Raw genomic sequence first — 17594 nt, forward strand, 5'->3', positions numbered from 1 at the left:
CCATTTTGTCTTCCATTAGGTCTGTAATTATTCTTATTTCTTTGCCCTGGCTGGCATAGCTCAGTGGATTGAGCATGGGCCTGCGAACCAAAGGATCGCGGTTCAATTCCCAGTCAGGGCACATGCCTGGGTTGCAGGCCAGTTCCCAGCAGGGAATGCATGAGAGGAAACCATACATTGATGTTTCTCTCCCTCTCTCCTTCCCTTCCCCTCTAAAGATAAATAAATAAAAATCTTTTTTAAAAAAGAATTCTTATTTCTTTATTCTGTTCTGGTTGGATGTTATTTCTTCCTTTTGTTCCAAATCATTGATTTGAGTATAATATATATGTGTCTGTGTGTATATATATATATATATATATACATATACGTGTGCCTCTTTAAAAATATGCTTTTCCTTTTGAGTTTTTTCAAGTTCAATAAAGTGACTTAATTAAAATATTTTAGTGTATTATATAAAAATATCTATAAATATCTATTTATAAAATTTCATAGATATAAAGGACATAGGATTATCCTTAAACCTTAAAGCCTAGATCAAAAATTGCCCTTAAACCTAGATTGATACCTATAAATAATCACTGTAGTTTGGCATAATAAATTAATATCTACACCCATCAATAATATCAATACTCCAATTTAAGGTAATTTAAGATTTTTTTAACCTTAGTAAACACTAGTATTGTTCTTTTAGATTTTCTTTTTGTTTATTTCTGTTTATATCAGTGAAGAAACAGAAAGCACATCAGCAATTTAAACAGGGAAATTTAATATATGGCATTGTACACTGATATGTATTAGTTATCTATTACTATGTTACAAGTTATTCCAAAACTTAGCAGCCTAAAACAAGAGGCATTTATTATTGTGTTAGTTGATTCAGGCTTTTATAACAAAATACCAGAGACAGGGTAGCTTATAAACAATAGGAATTTGTTTCCCATAATTCTGAAAGCTAGAAGTCCTAGATCAGGGTGCCCTTGTATAATGTAAAGGACTAGGGGTCTCCCTGTAGCATCTTCTATATGACCACTAATCCCATTCTTGAGATCTATCCTCATGATCTAAGTAGTTCCCAAAGGCCTCACCTTCTAATACCATCACCTTGGGCATTAGGATTTTAACATGTGAATTTTGGTGGACACAAACATTCAGATTATAGCAATTATCTCACAATTTCTGTGGGTGAAGAGTCTGGGGGTGGCTTAGGTAGGTGTGGTTCAGGCTCAGAGTCTTTCACGTAGTAGCTAGACTCTTTTAATGGTAATCTCATTTAAGGGAAAACAAACCACATAGTCTGAAGAGGAAGAAAATAGTCAATGGCTAACTACCTAGATCCTTAACAGCTAGGTCATCCACAGAACCAACTATCTTAGCCCATAGATCACCATCTTAAACTTTCCTGCCATAGACAACTGTGGTAAAAGTGAAGTTTAATCCAGTCCACACCTCCATCACTTTGTCATCAAAGTGATCTGACTTTCAGGTGCTATGACTTCATCAGTCCCCTCATCCTAATGAGCAAACTTCTATCCAAAAAATAAAACAAGATATCTGTGAAACAGGAGATGTCAGTTGAAATTAATAATATCTTTTCACCCCTGAAGTGACTATCATGAAGCAAGATAAACATTTAGGAGCAATGTGGTGGACTCAGAACATGAGTGATCAATTCTGACAGCTAGACATTAAGACCCTATTGATTTGCTATTTGGGTTGAAAAATATATTATTTAAAAAGAGTTCCAAAATCACCAGTATAGTTTGTATTGTCTATGAAGACTGCTAGTAGTCTCAATGAATGTCTAAAGAAAAAAGAGAAAAAGTTCTCATACTGGATTTTCAGGCACAATTATTTAGTTTTTAAAGCTGGGGCCAATTTTCATAATATTGGAGGCTCCAGACTAAGTGGCAGGACTAAAGAGTATTTTGGTATAAAGAGAAGGCTACATTGGTTAAATCACAAGTTAAGCCACTGGAAGGGCTGAATTACATTTGATGAGTCATTACTATAGACAAAAGTTTTTGAAAGAAAAAAAATGCCCACAGGGAAGAACTTGGCCAAAGAAGAAAAAGCCACTCCAGAAAGAGTCATTCAGAATTTTCACTATTTTCTTTGGTGCCAATGTTACAGATGATTTAGAATAAAACTTCTTTCACTAATTATATGAAAATTCAGGCCTAACTATGCAAATGACCAGCAGGGCATTCAAAAATCTACAAACATAAGACAATTCTTCATTGTATGAAACATTTATTGAATTTCAGGATGCCAGTGTACTGGCCACCCTCACACAAAATTCCAGTAATACCTGATTATGACAACTGAAAAAGTTTCCATTAAATTCAAACTATTCCCCAGAGGGCAGTACTGCCCCCATTGAGAACCACCATGCCAAAGTTTAGTAAGAAGGGCATCCAACACAGCCTTAGGACCTTAGGAAAGAGTAATAGAGAAAATTACATCTTAACTGAGCCAGTAGGAAATAGGGTTGAGGGCACAGTGTTGAAAAGGGTTGAAGATGAAAAAGAGCACAGAACTTTAAGGACACTGCATATATTTCAAAATGTCTGGGACATCAAATCGTGTTAATGTCTACTCTACTGCTAAAAATGCGAAGAAAAATAAAAGTCTAAAAATCAAATTTGAATAGTACATAAAAAAGAGGTTTCTAACTGCCTTCCAAAAGTTCACAGACACTATTAAGCAGGCATTGACATACAATTTACAACTTAAAAATTTTACCAGAGGACATCAACAGGAAACTGACCTTTTCAGAGACATCTGGTCAAGATGGAGGCATATGTAGACATGCTTCACTTTCTTGCACAATCGCAAACAGAATTACAACTAAATCTCAAAACAAATAATGCCCAGAACTTTCCGAAAATCGAACTGTGTGGAAGTCTCACAACCAAGGATTTAAAGAAGCCACATTCATCCAGATGGGTAGGAGGGGTGGAGAGGTGAGGAGATGAAGTGTGGCACAGAGAGGTGGCGGCAGTGGCAGACCCATCATGGGTGGTCCCACATTCACATGTGGTAGATAAAAATTGGGAGGAATACCTTGAGAGTGAGTGATCCCAGCCCCTGGCCAGAACACACAGCCCAGGGTTCCAGTGACTGGAAGATAAATATGCATTACATCCAGTTGTAAAAACCAGTGGGGGTTGGGGTGGCAGAAGAAACTGCCAGATATTCAGGAAACTCCACTTGAAGGACTCGCATGGTCTTAAAACATACACAACCCCATCCACTCCAGGATTCAACACCAGGGCAACAGCTAGAAGGGTACCAGTAGCATACAGGGAGTGAGTGAAGTGACTGGAAATTGGGCAAGGGCCAGGGAAACCCCCAGAAGCCAAGCAGCAGCAGTCACCTCTCTGAACCCTCCCCCGATACAGAGCCACAAAGCAGTGAAGTGGGTTGCCCTCCCCTGGTGATTACCTAAGGCTCCGCCCCACACAATTTACAGGTGCCTCTTACAGGTAGTCAAAAACAGCTCTACCTAATACACAGCAACAAAAACAGGGAATCTGCCAAATTGAGGAGATAACAAAATATGACCCAAATGAAAGAACAGAACAAAACTCCAGAAAAAGAACTAAACAAAATGGAGATAGCCAACCTAGCAGATGCAGAGTTCAAAATACTGGTGATCAGGATTCTCAAAGAATTCATTGAGTATGGCAACAACATAAAGGAAGGAATGAAGGTTGTATTAAGTGAAATAAAGAAAGTCTACAGGGAGCCAACAGTGAAGGGAAGGAAGCCAGGATTCACATCAATGATTTGGAACATGAGGGAGAAATAAACATTCAGCCAGAACTGAAAGAAGAAAATAAAAATTCAAAAAGGTGAGGATAGTATAAGAAGCCTGTAGGATATCACAAATGTGCTAACATCTGATCACAGGGGTGCCAGAAGGAGAAGAGGAAGAGCAAAAAATTGAAAACTTATTGGAAAAATAATGAAAGAAAAATTTCACTATTTGGCAAAGGAAGTAGACATACAAATCCAGGAAGCACAGAGAGTCCCAAACAAGGTGGACTCAAAGAGGATCATACTAAGACACATCATAACTAAAATGCCAGAGGTTAAAGATAAAGAGAGAATCTTAAAAGCAGCAAGAGAAAATCAGAGAGTTACCTACCAAGGAATACCCCTAAGACTATCAGCTGATTTCTTAAAAGAAATTTTGCAGGCAAGAAGGGGCTGGCAAGAAGTATTCAAAGTGATGAAAAGCAAGGCCCTACAAGCTAGATTACTCTATCTACCAAAGCTATCATTTAGAATGGAAAGATAGATAAAGTGCTTCCCAGACAAGGGAAAGCTAAAGAAGTTCATCATCACCAAGCCATTATTACAGGAAATGTTAAAGGGACTCATTCAAGAAAAAGATGTTTAACTCTGCCACTGCCTGTCTCTGCCTCAGTCCCTATGCTGTCTCCACACCTCTGTGTCCTCCAGTTTCCTGCTCACCCAGCTGCGCCATGGAAGGCTATCATAAGTCTTACCAGCAGAAGCTGCAAGCCCTGAAGGACATGGCCAATCACCTGCACATCAGTTCTATCCAGGCCACCATGGCAGCCAGCTCTAGCCACCCCACATCATGCTGCAGCACCACGGAGATCATGGCTGTCCTCTTTTTTCACACCATGTTCTACAAGTCCCAGGACCCCTGGAATCCTCACAACAACTGCTTTGTGCTCTCCAAGGGTCACTCAGCTCCCATCCTGTATGCTATCTTGGCTGAAGCTGGCTTCCTACCTGAGGCAAAGCTGCTAAACCTGAGAAAGATCAGCTCTGACTTGGATGGGCAATCTGTCCTGAAACAGTTTCACTGATGTGGCCACTGGCTCCCTGGGCCAGGGCCTTGGTGCCACTTGCAGGAGTGCCTACACAGGCAAGTACTTTAACAAAGCCAGCTACTATGTCTGTTGCCTGCTGGGACATGGGGAGCTGTGGGAGGGCTCCATGTGGGAGGCTATGGCCTTTGCCGGCATCTACAAGCTGGACAACTCCGCTGCCATTTTGGACATCAACCACCTGTGTCTGAGTGAGCCCACTCCTCTGCAGCACCAGTTAGACATCTATCAGAAGTGCGGTGAGGCCTTTGGCTGGTATACCATCATTGTGGACCGACACAGCTTGGAGGAGCTCTGCAAACTCCAGCCAACAGCCATCACTGCCAAGACCTTCAAGGGTGGAGGGATCATGGGGATAGAAGATAAGGAGTCTTGGCATGGGGAGCCCCTCCCGCAAAACATGGCTGATCAGATCTCTAGGAAATCCACAGCCAGATCCAGAGCGAAAAGAAGATCCTGGCGACTCCCCCACAGGAGGACATCCTCTCAGTAGACATCACCAACATCCTCATGCCCATTCTACCCAGCTACAAGGATGGGGCCAAGATAGCTACCTGCAAGGCCTATGGGCAGGCCAACGACTGCATCATCTCTCTGGGTGGGGACACCAAGAATTCCACCTTCTCAGACCTCTTCAGGAAGGAGTACCCATATTGCTTCATTGAATGCTATACTGCTGAGCAGAACATGGTGAGCATTGCCATGGGCTGTGCCACTTGAGACAGGACTTTACTCTTCTGCAGCACTTTTGCAGCCTTCTTCATGCAGGCCTTCAACCAGATCCGCATGGCAGCCATCTCCAACAGCAACGTCACCCTCTGCTGCTCTCGCTGCAGCATGTCTATTGGGGAAGAGGGGCCCTCAAAGATGGCCCTGGAAGATCTGGCCATGTTTCAATCAGTCCCCATGTCAACTGTCTTCTTTTACCCAAGTTATGGACTGTCTACAGAGAAGGTGGTGGAATTAACAGCCAGTACAAAGGGCATCTCTTTTATCCTGACCAGTTGCCCAGAAAATGCCATCATTTATGACAACAACAAGAATTTCCAGATCAGACAAGCCAAGGTAGTTTTAAAGATCAAGGATGATCAAGTGACTGTGATTGGAGCTGGGATGACCCTGCAGGAGGCCTTGGCTGCCGCAGACCTGATGGAGAAAGAAAAGATCAATATTCATGTGTTAGCCCTGGCTGGTGTGGCTCAGTGGATTGAGCACGGGTCTGCGAACCAGACAATTGCGGTTCGATTGCCGGTCAGGGCACATGCCTGGGTTGCAGGCCAGTTCCTGGCAGGGGACACACCAGAGGCAACCATACATTGATATTTCTCTCTCTCTCTCCTTCCTTTCCTCTCTAAAAATAAATAAATAAAATCTTTAAAAAATATTCATGTGTTATACCCTTTTACCATCAAGCCCCTGGACTGGAAACTCATCCTTGACAGTGCCCATGCTACCAAGGGCAGGATCCTCACAGTGAAGGACCACTACTACGAAGGTGGCATAGGTGAGGCCATGTCCTCAGCAGTAGTGGGCAAGCCTGGCATCACTGTCACTCACCTGGCTGTTGTCCAGGTACTGAGAAGTGGGAAGCCGGCTGAACTGCTGAAGATGTTTGGCATTGAGAAGGACGCCATTGCACAAGCTGTGAGAAGCCTTGTCACCAAGGCCTAAGGAGGGCAGCTCTACACATTCCTGAGACATCCTGGCAGAGGTGCTCAAAGATATACTGTAAGGAGTGGTAAATATATGTTTTAAGGGGAAAAAAAGAAAAATAAGTTCAAAACTATTAACATTAAAAAGGCAACAAATTCACAACTATCAACAACTGAATCTAAAAAACAAACTAAGCAAGCAACCAGAACAGGAACAGAACCATAGGTATGTAGACCACTTGGAGGGTTATCAACTGAGAGGTAGAATGGGAAGAATGGGAGAAAAGGTGCAGGAATTAAAAGCATAATTGGTAGGCAAAATATAGACAGGGGGACGTTAAGAATGGTATAGAAAATGGAAAAGCCAAAGAACTTAAATGCATGACCCGCGGGCATGAACTAAGGGAGTAATTGCTGCAGGGAAAGGGGTAACAGATGGAGGGGGGAAGGGGAGAAAAATTGGGACAACTATAATAACATAATCAGTAAAATATACTTAAAAACCAAACTGACCTTTTCAGGTTTAGAAATTATTTGTTTCTCATTGAATTAAAACAGCAAGAAATGGCAAAGCAAAGGTAATATCAGCATCTTTCTTTCTTTCTCAGCTGTCATTATATTTACCAACTCACCTCCAGAGTGAAGGTTCTCTGCCTTTTCATCAAAGCTGTTCTCTGAACGTCAGACTGTGGATAAGAGGTCGAAAGCTGGCAGCTTGCCACAGCTGATCCATTGACAGGTTTATTTTCCCACAGCATTACCTACTAAGCAGATTGTTTAGATTTTAATTAGTTGCCTGCCCATAAAAATCTGCAATTCCAGATTCTCTGGGGATATCAGAAGGACTGGCAATGGTGGGTCTGCACATCTCCATGTCAGCACTCAGCTACAGTTGAGGAGGACCTGACCACTTCAGACAAAACATGTGTGCTCTGGTTTTTCACTCTCCTTTTCCTTCACTAACACCCAACAGGTAGGTCTGCCATTTGATTATATAGTGTTTTCTTATACCTGGCATGGTGGGTTGAATGATAATCCCCAGAAGCATATGTGCATAACCTAATTCCCAGAATTTGTGAATTACCATCTTTGGAAAAAGGGTCTTTGCAGATGTCATTAAATTAAGGATCTTGAGTTGGAAAGATATCTTGGGTTGTCCAGGGGGGCTCTAAATTCAATGGTGAGTGTCCTTTCAAAAGAGACGCACAGAGGAGATAACAGAAGGGGAGACAATCATGCAGGGAAGGTGGCATTATGAAAACAGAGGCAAAGATTGGAATAATGTAGCCAGAAGCCAAAGAAGCCAAGGAATGCCAAGAGCCACCTGGAATCTGGAAGAAGCAAGGAAGGATTCTCCGCTGAAGGCTTCAAAAGGAGTAAAGCTCTGCTGACAAAATCATGTTTTCAAACCCATGGCCTTCAGAACTGTGAGAGTATATATTTCTCTTGGTTTAAGCTACAATTTGTGCTTTCTGTTATGATCACCCTGAGATTTCACAGAGGCAATGAAGAAGTCAGAGCTAATGATAAGGAATGTAAATTGCAACCACATAATTAAAGTAAAAAATATAGTGTCACCAAAATAATTAATTTAGTGAAAGAAAAAAATGCTAGACTAAGGATTGCCCATTATTAGGAAGAATACAAAGAGAATGAGGATGTGGCCAAGAATATGCAAAGTAAGAGAGTATGACTGTTTTTGTTGAATGATGACACAGTAAAAAAATGAGAATGAAAGTACCATGTAAATGAGTTCAAATGTGCTCAAGGTGTCCGCAATGCACAAACCACTCATGTGAGAACTCTGCCACCCAGAGAAGAAAACAGCTCAAGCTACTGGAAATCGCGGTAGTTTCACAGAGAGAGTGGTATGCTTGCTTTGGCTTCTTGTTTCTGTTTGGGGTTTCTTTTCTTTTTTAAAAAATAGAGAAAATGTGATTGAAAGAAAAAATTTTTCTTTCTATTCTAATTTTTATTCTTAGAGTTTGACACAAATACTAGTAAATATATGACTAATAGTTGAATTATGATCATTAGAACAATAGTTTTTATTACATTTTTCAAATTATTGGAATATAGTTGGTAAACTGCTTATAGTAGTTAACAACCAAGTAAATATTACAAACAAAAATTGAATGTGTGTCACTATTTACAAAGCCAGCATTAGATATTATTTGCTTATTACATTTACAATAGATATTCAGAGGCAGTTAAGGACCTGCATAATTTTTACTAGTTATAATTAGTGGGATACTCACATAGTACAAATAAAGACATAATGTCCTTTGTTCCTCAAGACAGAAAATACTATGGAAGTATTTCAGAAGGAACTGTCACTTCTACCAAGTACTGTAGTTATATAAGTACATGAATTGCTGAATCATGATTTAGTATTACATATATTAATGTAACTAATAGCAATGCATAATATATACTTGAGATGTACAATAATAGCTGACATCTACTGTGTTCACTATATGTCAGGCCTTACATGAATTTATTTAATCCTCATAATAATACTGATAGATAAGTAGAGTTACCCTTCTTTTTTCACAGATGAAATTAAAGCAAGAACTTCTGGTCAAAATGGCAGCATGGGTAAACACAGCTCACCTCCTCCCACAACCACATCAAAATTATAACCAAATGGTTATAGAACAACCACCACTCAGAACTACCAGAAATTTAGTGGAATGGAAGACTGACATCTATGGAATTAAAGAAACCACATCCATCCAGACTGGTAGGAGGAGCAGAGATGCGGAATGGGTTGGTCCTACATCCACATGTGGTGGATAAAAAAGTTCAAGAGGGATATCTGTGGAGCAAAGAATCTCAGCCCCACGCCAGTCTTCCCAGTCCAGGGTTCCAGTGTCAGGAAAGACAAATTCCCATAACTTCTGGCTGCCAAAACCAGCAAGGATTGAGTCAGTGGAAAAAACTGATGGAGTCCCAAGCAGATCCTCTTAAAGAACCCATGTTACAGAACAGCAAGTGGGGTCTTGCTGCCTGCCACCACCCTCTGAGCAAAATTCCAGAGGCACAGGTTTGGTGATAAAGGAAAAGAGTCTTTATCCAAAAGCTACACAACTTCGGAATAACAGTTTTCTACATACATTAGTCATTTAAGCCTAGTACTTAAGGCTAAACTCTTTAACTCTTTAGTTACAGCTTTGATCACTTAAACCTATCAATTAAGGCTAAACTCTTTTACACCGGGGTTTTCCTATTATTCCCACTGTTACTTTTTAATTATCTTATTTCTATAGGGTTAGTTTACAAACTAAAACAACATAAAACACAAAAAACAACACAACTTTGGAAGAATGGCAGGCTTTTGCCTCAGAGGTCATACCCTCTAGAATGCCCAAGAAAGAATAACTCTGCTACCCTCTGCCAGAACCAGGCAGACCCTAGGCTGTTCCCAGAGCTCCTTCCCATCCAAAATCCATCTGTTGTGAAATGCAGGCAGATGCAGCACAATCATCCAGGCATCTTTGAGGAAGACAGCCAGAGAGCCAGTCTCTGCCCTCTTTTCATTTTAAATCTTCTGACCCATAACGCATGTGCTCCGGAGGCATTCAGTTTCTCAGCCAATCCCATCCTAGATTGTAGACCATTGCCCTGGGCTATGGTCCTGCTGTGGCCTCTCCCTACCCTCCCTAGTAGTCTGATCAGATTGACAGGCAAAATGAGCAGAAAGGTAGTCTTAGGATCTGAACTAATGGGGTGAGAAAGGGGGACAGGAATAGGAGAAGTGTGGAAGTACTATACTTCAGGGACTACACATTTCTTTAATGAGTATATGAGGTCTGTCCAGAAAGTATCCAGCCACACAATGTGGAAAAAATAGAGACATTTATTGAAGAAGATACAAGATACAAGAAACTGTACATAGGACCATGATGCTTTGGTCCCCTTCAAAGTAGGCACCTTGGGACCTCACATAGTTCTCCCAATCACCATCAGCTGTCCCTTCATATTTTTCTGAATCTCATCCACAGTCTGAAATCTCTTCCCTTTCAAAGGTGATTTTAGTTTTGGAAAAAAACAGAAGTCAAAGGGCACCATCTGGGCTATAGGGGAGCTGAGTCCCCTGGGAGATTTGATGTTTCACCAAAAACCTCTGCATGAGACATGATGCATGAGCTTGTGCATTATCCTGATAAAGCTGCCAGTCACCAGTTGCCCGTAGCTGTGGCCTTCTAAATCATCCAGTTTCCCAGGGAGGAATGTTCAAACTTAATGCAAAATTTGATGCATATTTGTTGCTCTACTCAGTCAGTCGTTTTGAATGTGATGGCCACAAGTACACATGCTCACTCAACAGTTTCTACCATTCCCACTGACTAGTACAGTGAAGTCATCATTGTTCATGCAGGCACAGTCAAGTTCTTTCTCCTTGGCTGCCAGGTTACAATGATGTCAAGCAAACCATTCTTGTTATATTAACAATGACTGGACTTTTTCTGGACAGACCTATATTGAGTACATCCTTCTGCGGTTAGGGTAAAGAACTAAATAAGATACAGGTCTTGCCAGCAAGGAGATTGCAGTCATTCAGGGCTTTACCTCCAGTCCCAGGGCGGTGGTGAAAGACATATGACTTTCAGGCTTTCCACAGTTTGGTCACCTCAAATGCAAGTGCTCATGTAACTTCTAACACAATTTTTCTTCATTGGGAAAACAATTCCCTCACCTTGTTCATAGTCTGTCTTAGTGGCAGAATGAGAGACTTTGTAAATGAGAAAGGAGGAACAATCCTGTACCTTTTAAAAGGAGCACTGTGTGAAATTCCACATGTTGCAGTACTTCTCCCTCCATCCCCACCCTCTCTCTCTCTCAGAAAGTGTTCCTACCATATATTGATTATAGATTTATCTAATATTTAAAATATTGCATAAGGAAAAGGAATACACTGACAGAATTAACCTCATCATGTCTACCATTCCCACTGACCAGTACAGTGAAGTCATCATTGTTCATGCAGGCACAGTCAAATCCTTGTAAGTCAAGTCCTATGTATTCATACATAGCCCAGGTTCACTATTTAATAGGTAGTTTTCATTCATAAATCATCTCTATATGAAGAATGTTTCTTTATTGGTAAAGAAATATGTCACTTATTCCCTTGTGCTGATCCTGAAGTCCTTGAAAGTAGAGTGTATCTTATTCTAATGACTAGTTTAGTTTAATGACTTATTTTAATGACTAGTTCAGACCTCTTAATCAAAGAGGTCTGTAATCCCTGAAAATATAGGTGAATCTTTGAGTGAAAGTTAATTTTTCCATCAAGAGGGTCTGTAATTTTCATCATATTTTCAAAGATTTTAAACCAAAACACTCAAGCAGTTTGGAACCACATACTACAAGCTTAATTAAAGTTTGCTTTAATTAAGCAAACTAATTACTTAACTTATTTAGATGTTCTGTCAATGCTTTCAGCCAAAGAACCACCAGAAACACATCCACAGCTAAACAAGTTGAGTTCATTCCTTGATGCAGACAGAATATACACCATGGGGAATTGTGAGATGTCTCAGCAAGAGAATGGCAGAAAGAACCAATTGCAGAGATTTGGACTTTGATTAGGCAGCTTGGGGGAGAGGCTACGATTGAATAGCTCAATAAATCTTATTCCTGGGGGAGGAGACTGGCACAAGAATAAACACTGTGATTGGTAAAGAAGGAGCAGTCACTCGTTTGGGCTGAGAGGGGTGTTCTGTGAATATTTGGGGTGCCACAGTGACCTTGTTTATGTCTGTGCTTAGGTAAAATTAAGAAGTGGCCTTGTTCTGTCTAGTTGTATCATGGCCTCAGAGTAATCTTGTCTGAAATTCATATTTGGTGAGATTATTTATTTCTCATAGGAGAAAAATATGGCCTAGCTGTGAATGCCAGGCCAGCTTCTCAATGTCAGGTATTGTTCTCTATTTCCTTTCTCAAATCCTAACAGTGGAAAGGTTTTCTACATTGTAAAGTAACTCAGTAAGGTGTTGGTAAATCTTAAGAATTTACTGGCTTAAACATTGCTGTTCGAATCTAAGGTAGGAAATTATATCTATGATAAAATATACATTAGAGTTTTGTACACATAAATAAATTTACATTCACACAATAAAGTTTCTTTGTAATTATTTTTGCATGTTTTACAAATAGTTTTCTGTGGAAGGTATATAAAGAAGGAGTTTTACTTAAAGCCCTTTACCTTAGCTTTAAGTAGAGAACTTTAAGTAAAACCTTATACATACCATAAAAGGAGCTCTTTTCACCAAGAAATGGGTAGTGACGAATTGTATCCTGGGAAGTCCATTTTTTATGTTTTTATTTTGTGATAATCTAAAGAACAATAGCATAAACACATTTGGATAACTATCTCATCACCAAGTACTACCAGGAGATAGCTATTCCCTTATATATTTCTAAAAGTAGAAATTCTTCATTCCAAGTAAAACCAGATGGCACTGTTATATCAGACCAGTACTTGTCAGACCCAAGTAAGTGGTTGGGAGCAGTGAGTTTATCACATAGCAAACAAGCACACAATAGTACAGGTACAAGAAACTCAAAATAACCTGTATCTAGCACAGAGAATAATAAATTGTAGGCACTTTACAAAACATGAAGGAGTATAGGAAGGGAGGGACAAAGGAAGAGGTAGAAGAGAGCAAAATACTATAATGTGAACAGTCATGCTGTTGAGTGATAGGACCAATTACCAACTGCTTTTTCAATTACTTTATTCTTATTTTAAACAGAACTAAAATTTCCTTTAATAATCATCTAATACAAAATTTTCTAAAATAAACATTATATTTTTAAGAATCCTAACATTGTTGAAGATAATGCTATTATCAGTTAGTTTTATAGTACTTGAGGTGTCTGGTACTTTAGAAAATACTGTAAGACTTCCAGTTTCCAATTTAACATGTAAAGGGCTTGGAAATTGTAACTCCCATCCTCACACCTAGAAGAGAGGTGAACAAACTAAAAGTAAACATTTCTGCTTAGATCCACCAGAAAACTGTGGTCACAGGGTAAATCATCACCCTGAAAACTGGTGACACAGGCAAAACAGAATCACAGAATCACAGCTCCCTGGACCAGAAGTTGCTGCAAGAACCACTTAAAAGTATAATTTACTAATTTTCAGAGACTGAATGTGGACTAGCTTAAAACACAAAAACTCCTGGGGGTCCAGGAGCAGGATGGCCCTAGAACTTATAGGAGTTTTATCTCCAGGAGCCCCACCAGGTTCTCAAGGTGATGAATATCAGAGAAAAACTCCCATGGTGTTTCTGGCATATAGAGGACAAAAGAAACCATTTTTACATAGACCCAGAGCACTTTATTTTCCTTAACAATTCCTGTCCCCAAGGGAAACTAACATATGTTGGTTGCTTTGCTACATGCCAGCAATGAAAAATTAGAATTCGAAGTTTAAAAGCTAACATTACTAACATTAGCACACCCAAAAAGTACACACTTGAGTATAACTTTTTTAAAAATGTATGAGATTCACATGAGGAAAACTATAAACTCTGCTGTAGTTTTATAAACTATAAAACTATTAACTCTGCTGAATTAAATCAGAGTATATCTAAGTAAATGGAGAGATAGTCCACATTCATGAACAGAAAAACCTGATATTGTTAAGATCTTTGTTCTCCCCATTTAGATCTATAGATTTAATGCAATCCCAATCAAAATGACAGCTAGTTATTCTATTCATATTGACAAACTGATTCTAAAATTTATATGGAAAGGCAAAAACCTCAGCATAGCCAGAGGAGTATTGAAGAAGAACGAAGCTGGAGGACTGAGACTACCTGCCTCTAAGACTCAAAGCTGCAGTAATCAAGACGGTTTGGTACTGGTGGAAGAAAACAGACAAATACATCATTGGAACTGAATAGAGAGTTCAGAAATAGACCTACACAAATATAGACAAGTGATCTTCGACAAAGGAGCAAAGGCAATTCAATGGAGAAAGGACGGTTGTATTAGTTTGCTAGAACTACCATAACAAAACATTACGGGCTGAGTAGCTTCAACAACATAAATTTTATTTTGTCACCATTCTGGAGACTAGAAGTCCCAGATCAAGATATTAGCAAGTTTGGTTTATTTTGAGGCCTTTCTCCTTTGCTTGTAGATGTCCACTTCATCACTGTATCTTCATATGTTCACCTCTAGGTCTTTGTAGGTGCCTCGTGTCTCTAATCTCTTCTTTAATTAGGACATCAGTCAGTTGAATTGTGGCCCATGCTAACAACCCATTTTAATTAAATTATCTCTTAAAAGGCTCTGTCTCTAAATATAGTCACATTCTAAAGAACTAGGGGTTAGAGCAAAGCTTTATCTCAACATATGCAGAGGAACGCAATTCAGCCTATAACAATAGTCTTTTCAACAAATGATACTGTAACAACTGGGTATCCACATGTAAAAAAAATAAATAGCCTTGATAGATCCTACAATGTTTATAAAAATGAATAAGTGTTGGTGAGGATGTGATGAAAAATGAACCCTTGTGCACTGTTGGTGGGAATGAAGACTGGTGTAGCCACTGCGGCAAGCAATGTGTAGGTACCTCAAGAGATTAAAGATAGAACTCTTAGCCTTGGCTGGTGTAGCTCAGTAGATTGAGAACAAGCCCACAAATCAAAGCATGACTGGTTCAATTTCCAGTCAGGGCACATCCCTGGGTTGCAGGCCAGGACCACAATAGGGGGCACAAGAGAGGCAGCCACACATTGATGTTTCTCTCCTACTCTTTCTTCTTCTCTTCCCCTCTCTCCAAAAGTAAATGAATAAAATCTTTTTTTAAAAAAAATCATTCAAAGGTATTTTTGTACACAATGAAATATCAGAAACAGAATTCAGGAGAAAAATCCCATTTACTATAGCAACAAGAAAAATAAAGTACCCAGGAATAAACCTAACCAAGAAGGTAAAAGACCTGTACTCAGAAAATTACACAACACTGAAGAAAGAAATTAAGGAAGACATAAATAAATAGAAGCATTCATACAGTGTTCATGAATTGGGAGAAGTAACATCATCAAAATGTCCATACTACCAAATGCAATTCACAGTTTCAATGTAATCTCTATTAAAATACCAAGGACATATTTCACAGGTATGGAACAAACATTTCAAACATTTATATGGAATCATAAATGACCTCAATAGCCACAACAATTTTGACAAAGAAGAACAAAGTTCACAATACCTGACATCAAACTATATTACAAGGCCACAGTAATCAAAACAGTCTGGTACTGGCATAAGAAAAGACACATAGATCAATGGAACAGAACAGAGAGCCCAGAAATAAACCCAAGTCTCCATGGTCAATTAATATTTGACAAAGGGGGGAGGAGCATAAAATGGAGTAAAAATAGCCTCTTCAACAATAGCCTCTTCAATGCTGTTGGGAGAGCTGGACAGCTATATGCCAAAAAATGAAACTCGACCATCAATTTACACCACACACAAAAATAAACTCAAGATAGATAAAAGAACTAAACATAAGTCATAATACCATAAAATTCTTAGAGAAGAACATAGGCAGAAAAATTTCAGATACTTCACGCGGCAATATTTTCACTAATATGTCCCCTAGACATATTAGTGAAATTATGCCCCAAGGGACATAAAGGAAAGAATAAACAAATGTCAGTTCATCAAAATAAAAAGCTTCTGCACAGCTAAAGAAAACATCAGCAAAATGAAAAGGGAACCAACTGTTCGGGAAAATATATTTGCCATGATACCTTGGACAAGGGTTTGATCTTCAAAATATATAATGAATTCACAGAACTGTACTCCAGGAAGATAAACAATCCAATTAAAAATGGGCAAAAGACCTGAACAGAAACTTCTCCAAGGAGAACATACAGAGGGCCCAGAGACATATGAAAGGATGCTCAGCATCACTAGCCATCAGAGAGATGCAAATTAAAACCACAGTGAGATACCACTTTGCACCAGTGAGAATGGCCATCATAAACAAATCAACAAACAACAAATGCTAATGAGGCTGTGGAGAAAAGAGAACCCTAGTACACTATTGGTGGAATGCCATTTGGTGTACCCACAGTGGAAAACAGTATGGAATTTACTCAGAAAACTAAAAATGGAACTGCCTTTTGAACTGGCAATTCCACTGCTGGGATTATACCTAGGAATCCTGAAACACCAATTCAAAAGAACTTATGCACCCCAATATTCATAAGCACAATTTACAATAGTCAAGTGTTGGAAACAACCTAAGTACTCAACAGTAAATGAGTGGATCAAAAAACTGTGGAATATTTACACAGTGGAATACTATACAACAGAAAGAAAGGAGCTCCTACCCTTCACAACAGCATGGATGGAATTGGAGAACATTATGCCAAACGAAATAAGCCTGTCAGTGAAAGACAAATGCCATATGGTCTCACCCATAAGTGGAACCTTATCAACAAAACAAACAAACAAGCAAAATATAACCAGAGACATTGAAATTAAGAACAAACCAACAGTTACCAGAGGAGAGGGGGAAGGGAATAATGGGGGTGGGAAGGGTCATCAAGGAACATAGAGTATGGGAGGTGGGGATGTGTAGGGCTGAGGGCAGTGATGGGGGAAAATGGAGAACACTGTACTTGAACAATAATAAATAAGTAAGTAAATAAATAAATATCCAGTCAGAAACAATACACTAATTGAAATAAAGAACTATTTACAGGAAATGAACAGCAGAGTGGATATAGCCAAAAATGAAATCAGTGATTTGGAATATAAGGAAGCAAAATCAACCAATAAGAACAGCAAGAAGAAAAAAACAATCCAAGAAAATGAGGATTGTGTAAAGAACCTCTGGGACAACTTCAAAGATACCAACATTTGCATCATGGGGGTGCTAGAAGGAAAATATAGAGAGTTAAAAATTGGAAACCTATTTGAAAAAATGACAGAAAACTTCCTTAACTCGGAGAAGGATATAGACATAAAAGTCGAGGAAGTGCATAGAGTCCCAAATGAGATGAATCCAAAGAGACCCATTCCAAGACATAATTAAAAT

At 39.3% G+C, this 17594-nt stretch overlaps 1 protein-coding gene across 1 annotated transcript; it reads left to right on the top strand.

The window, feature by feature from the left end:
* Window positions 1-4493: 4493 nt before the first annotated feature.
* Window positions 4494-6624, top strand: LOC118982284 (transketolase-like). The gene is given in 4 exon segments (XM_037039302.1): window positions 4494-4837; window positions 4839-5284; window positions 5287-6051; window positions 6265-6624. Coding segments are annotated over 4 exon segments (1830 nt in total). The 3' UTR covers window positions 6540-6624.
* The last annotated feature ends 10970 nt before the right edge of the window (window positions 6625-17594 follow it).

The sequence above is a fragment of the Sturnira hondurensis genome, unplaced genomic scaffold (assembly GCF_014824575.4).
Source record: "Sturnira hondurensis isolate 20B ecotype Veracruz unplaced genomic scaffold, ASM1482457v3 Scaffold0025370, whole genome shotgun sequence".
Lineage (NCBI taxonomy): Eukaryota > Metazoa > Chordata > Mammalia > Chiroptera > Phyllostomidae > Sturnira > Sturnira hondurensis.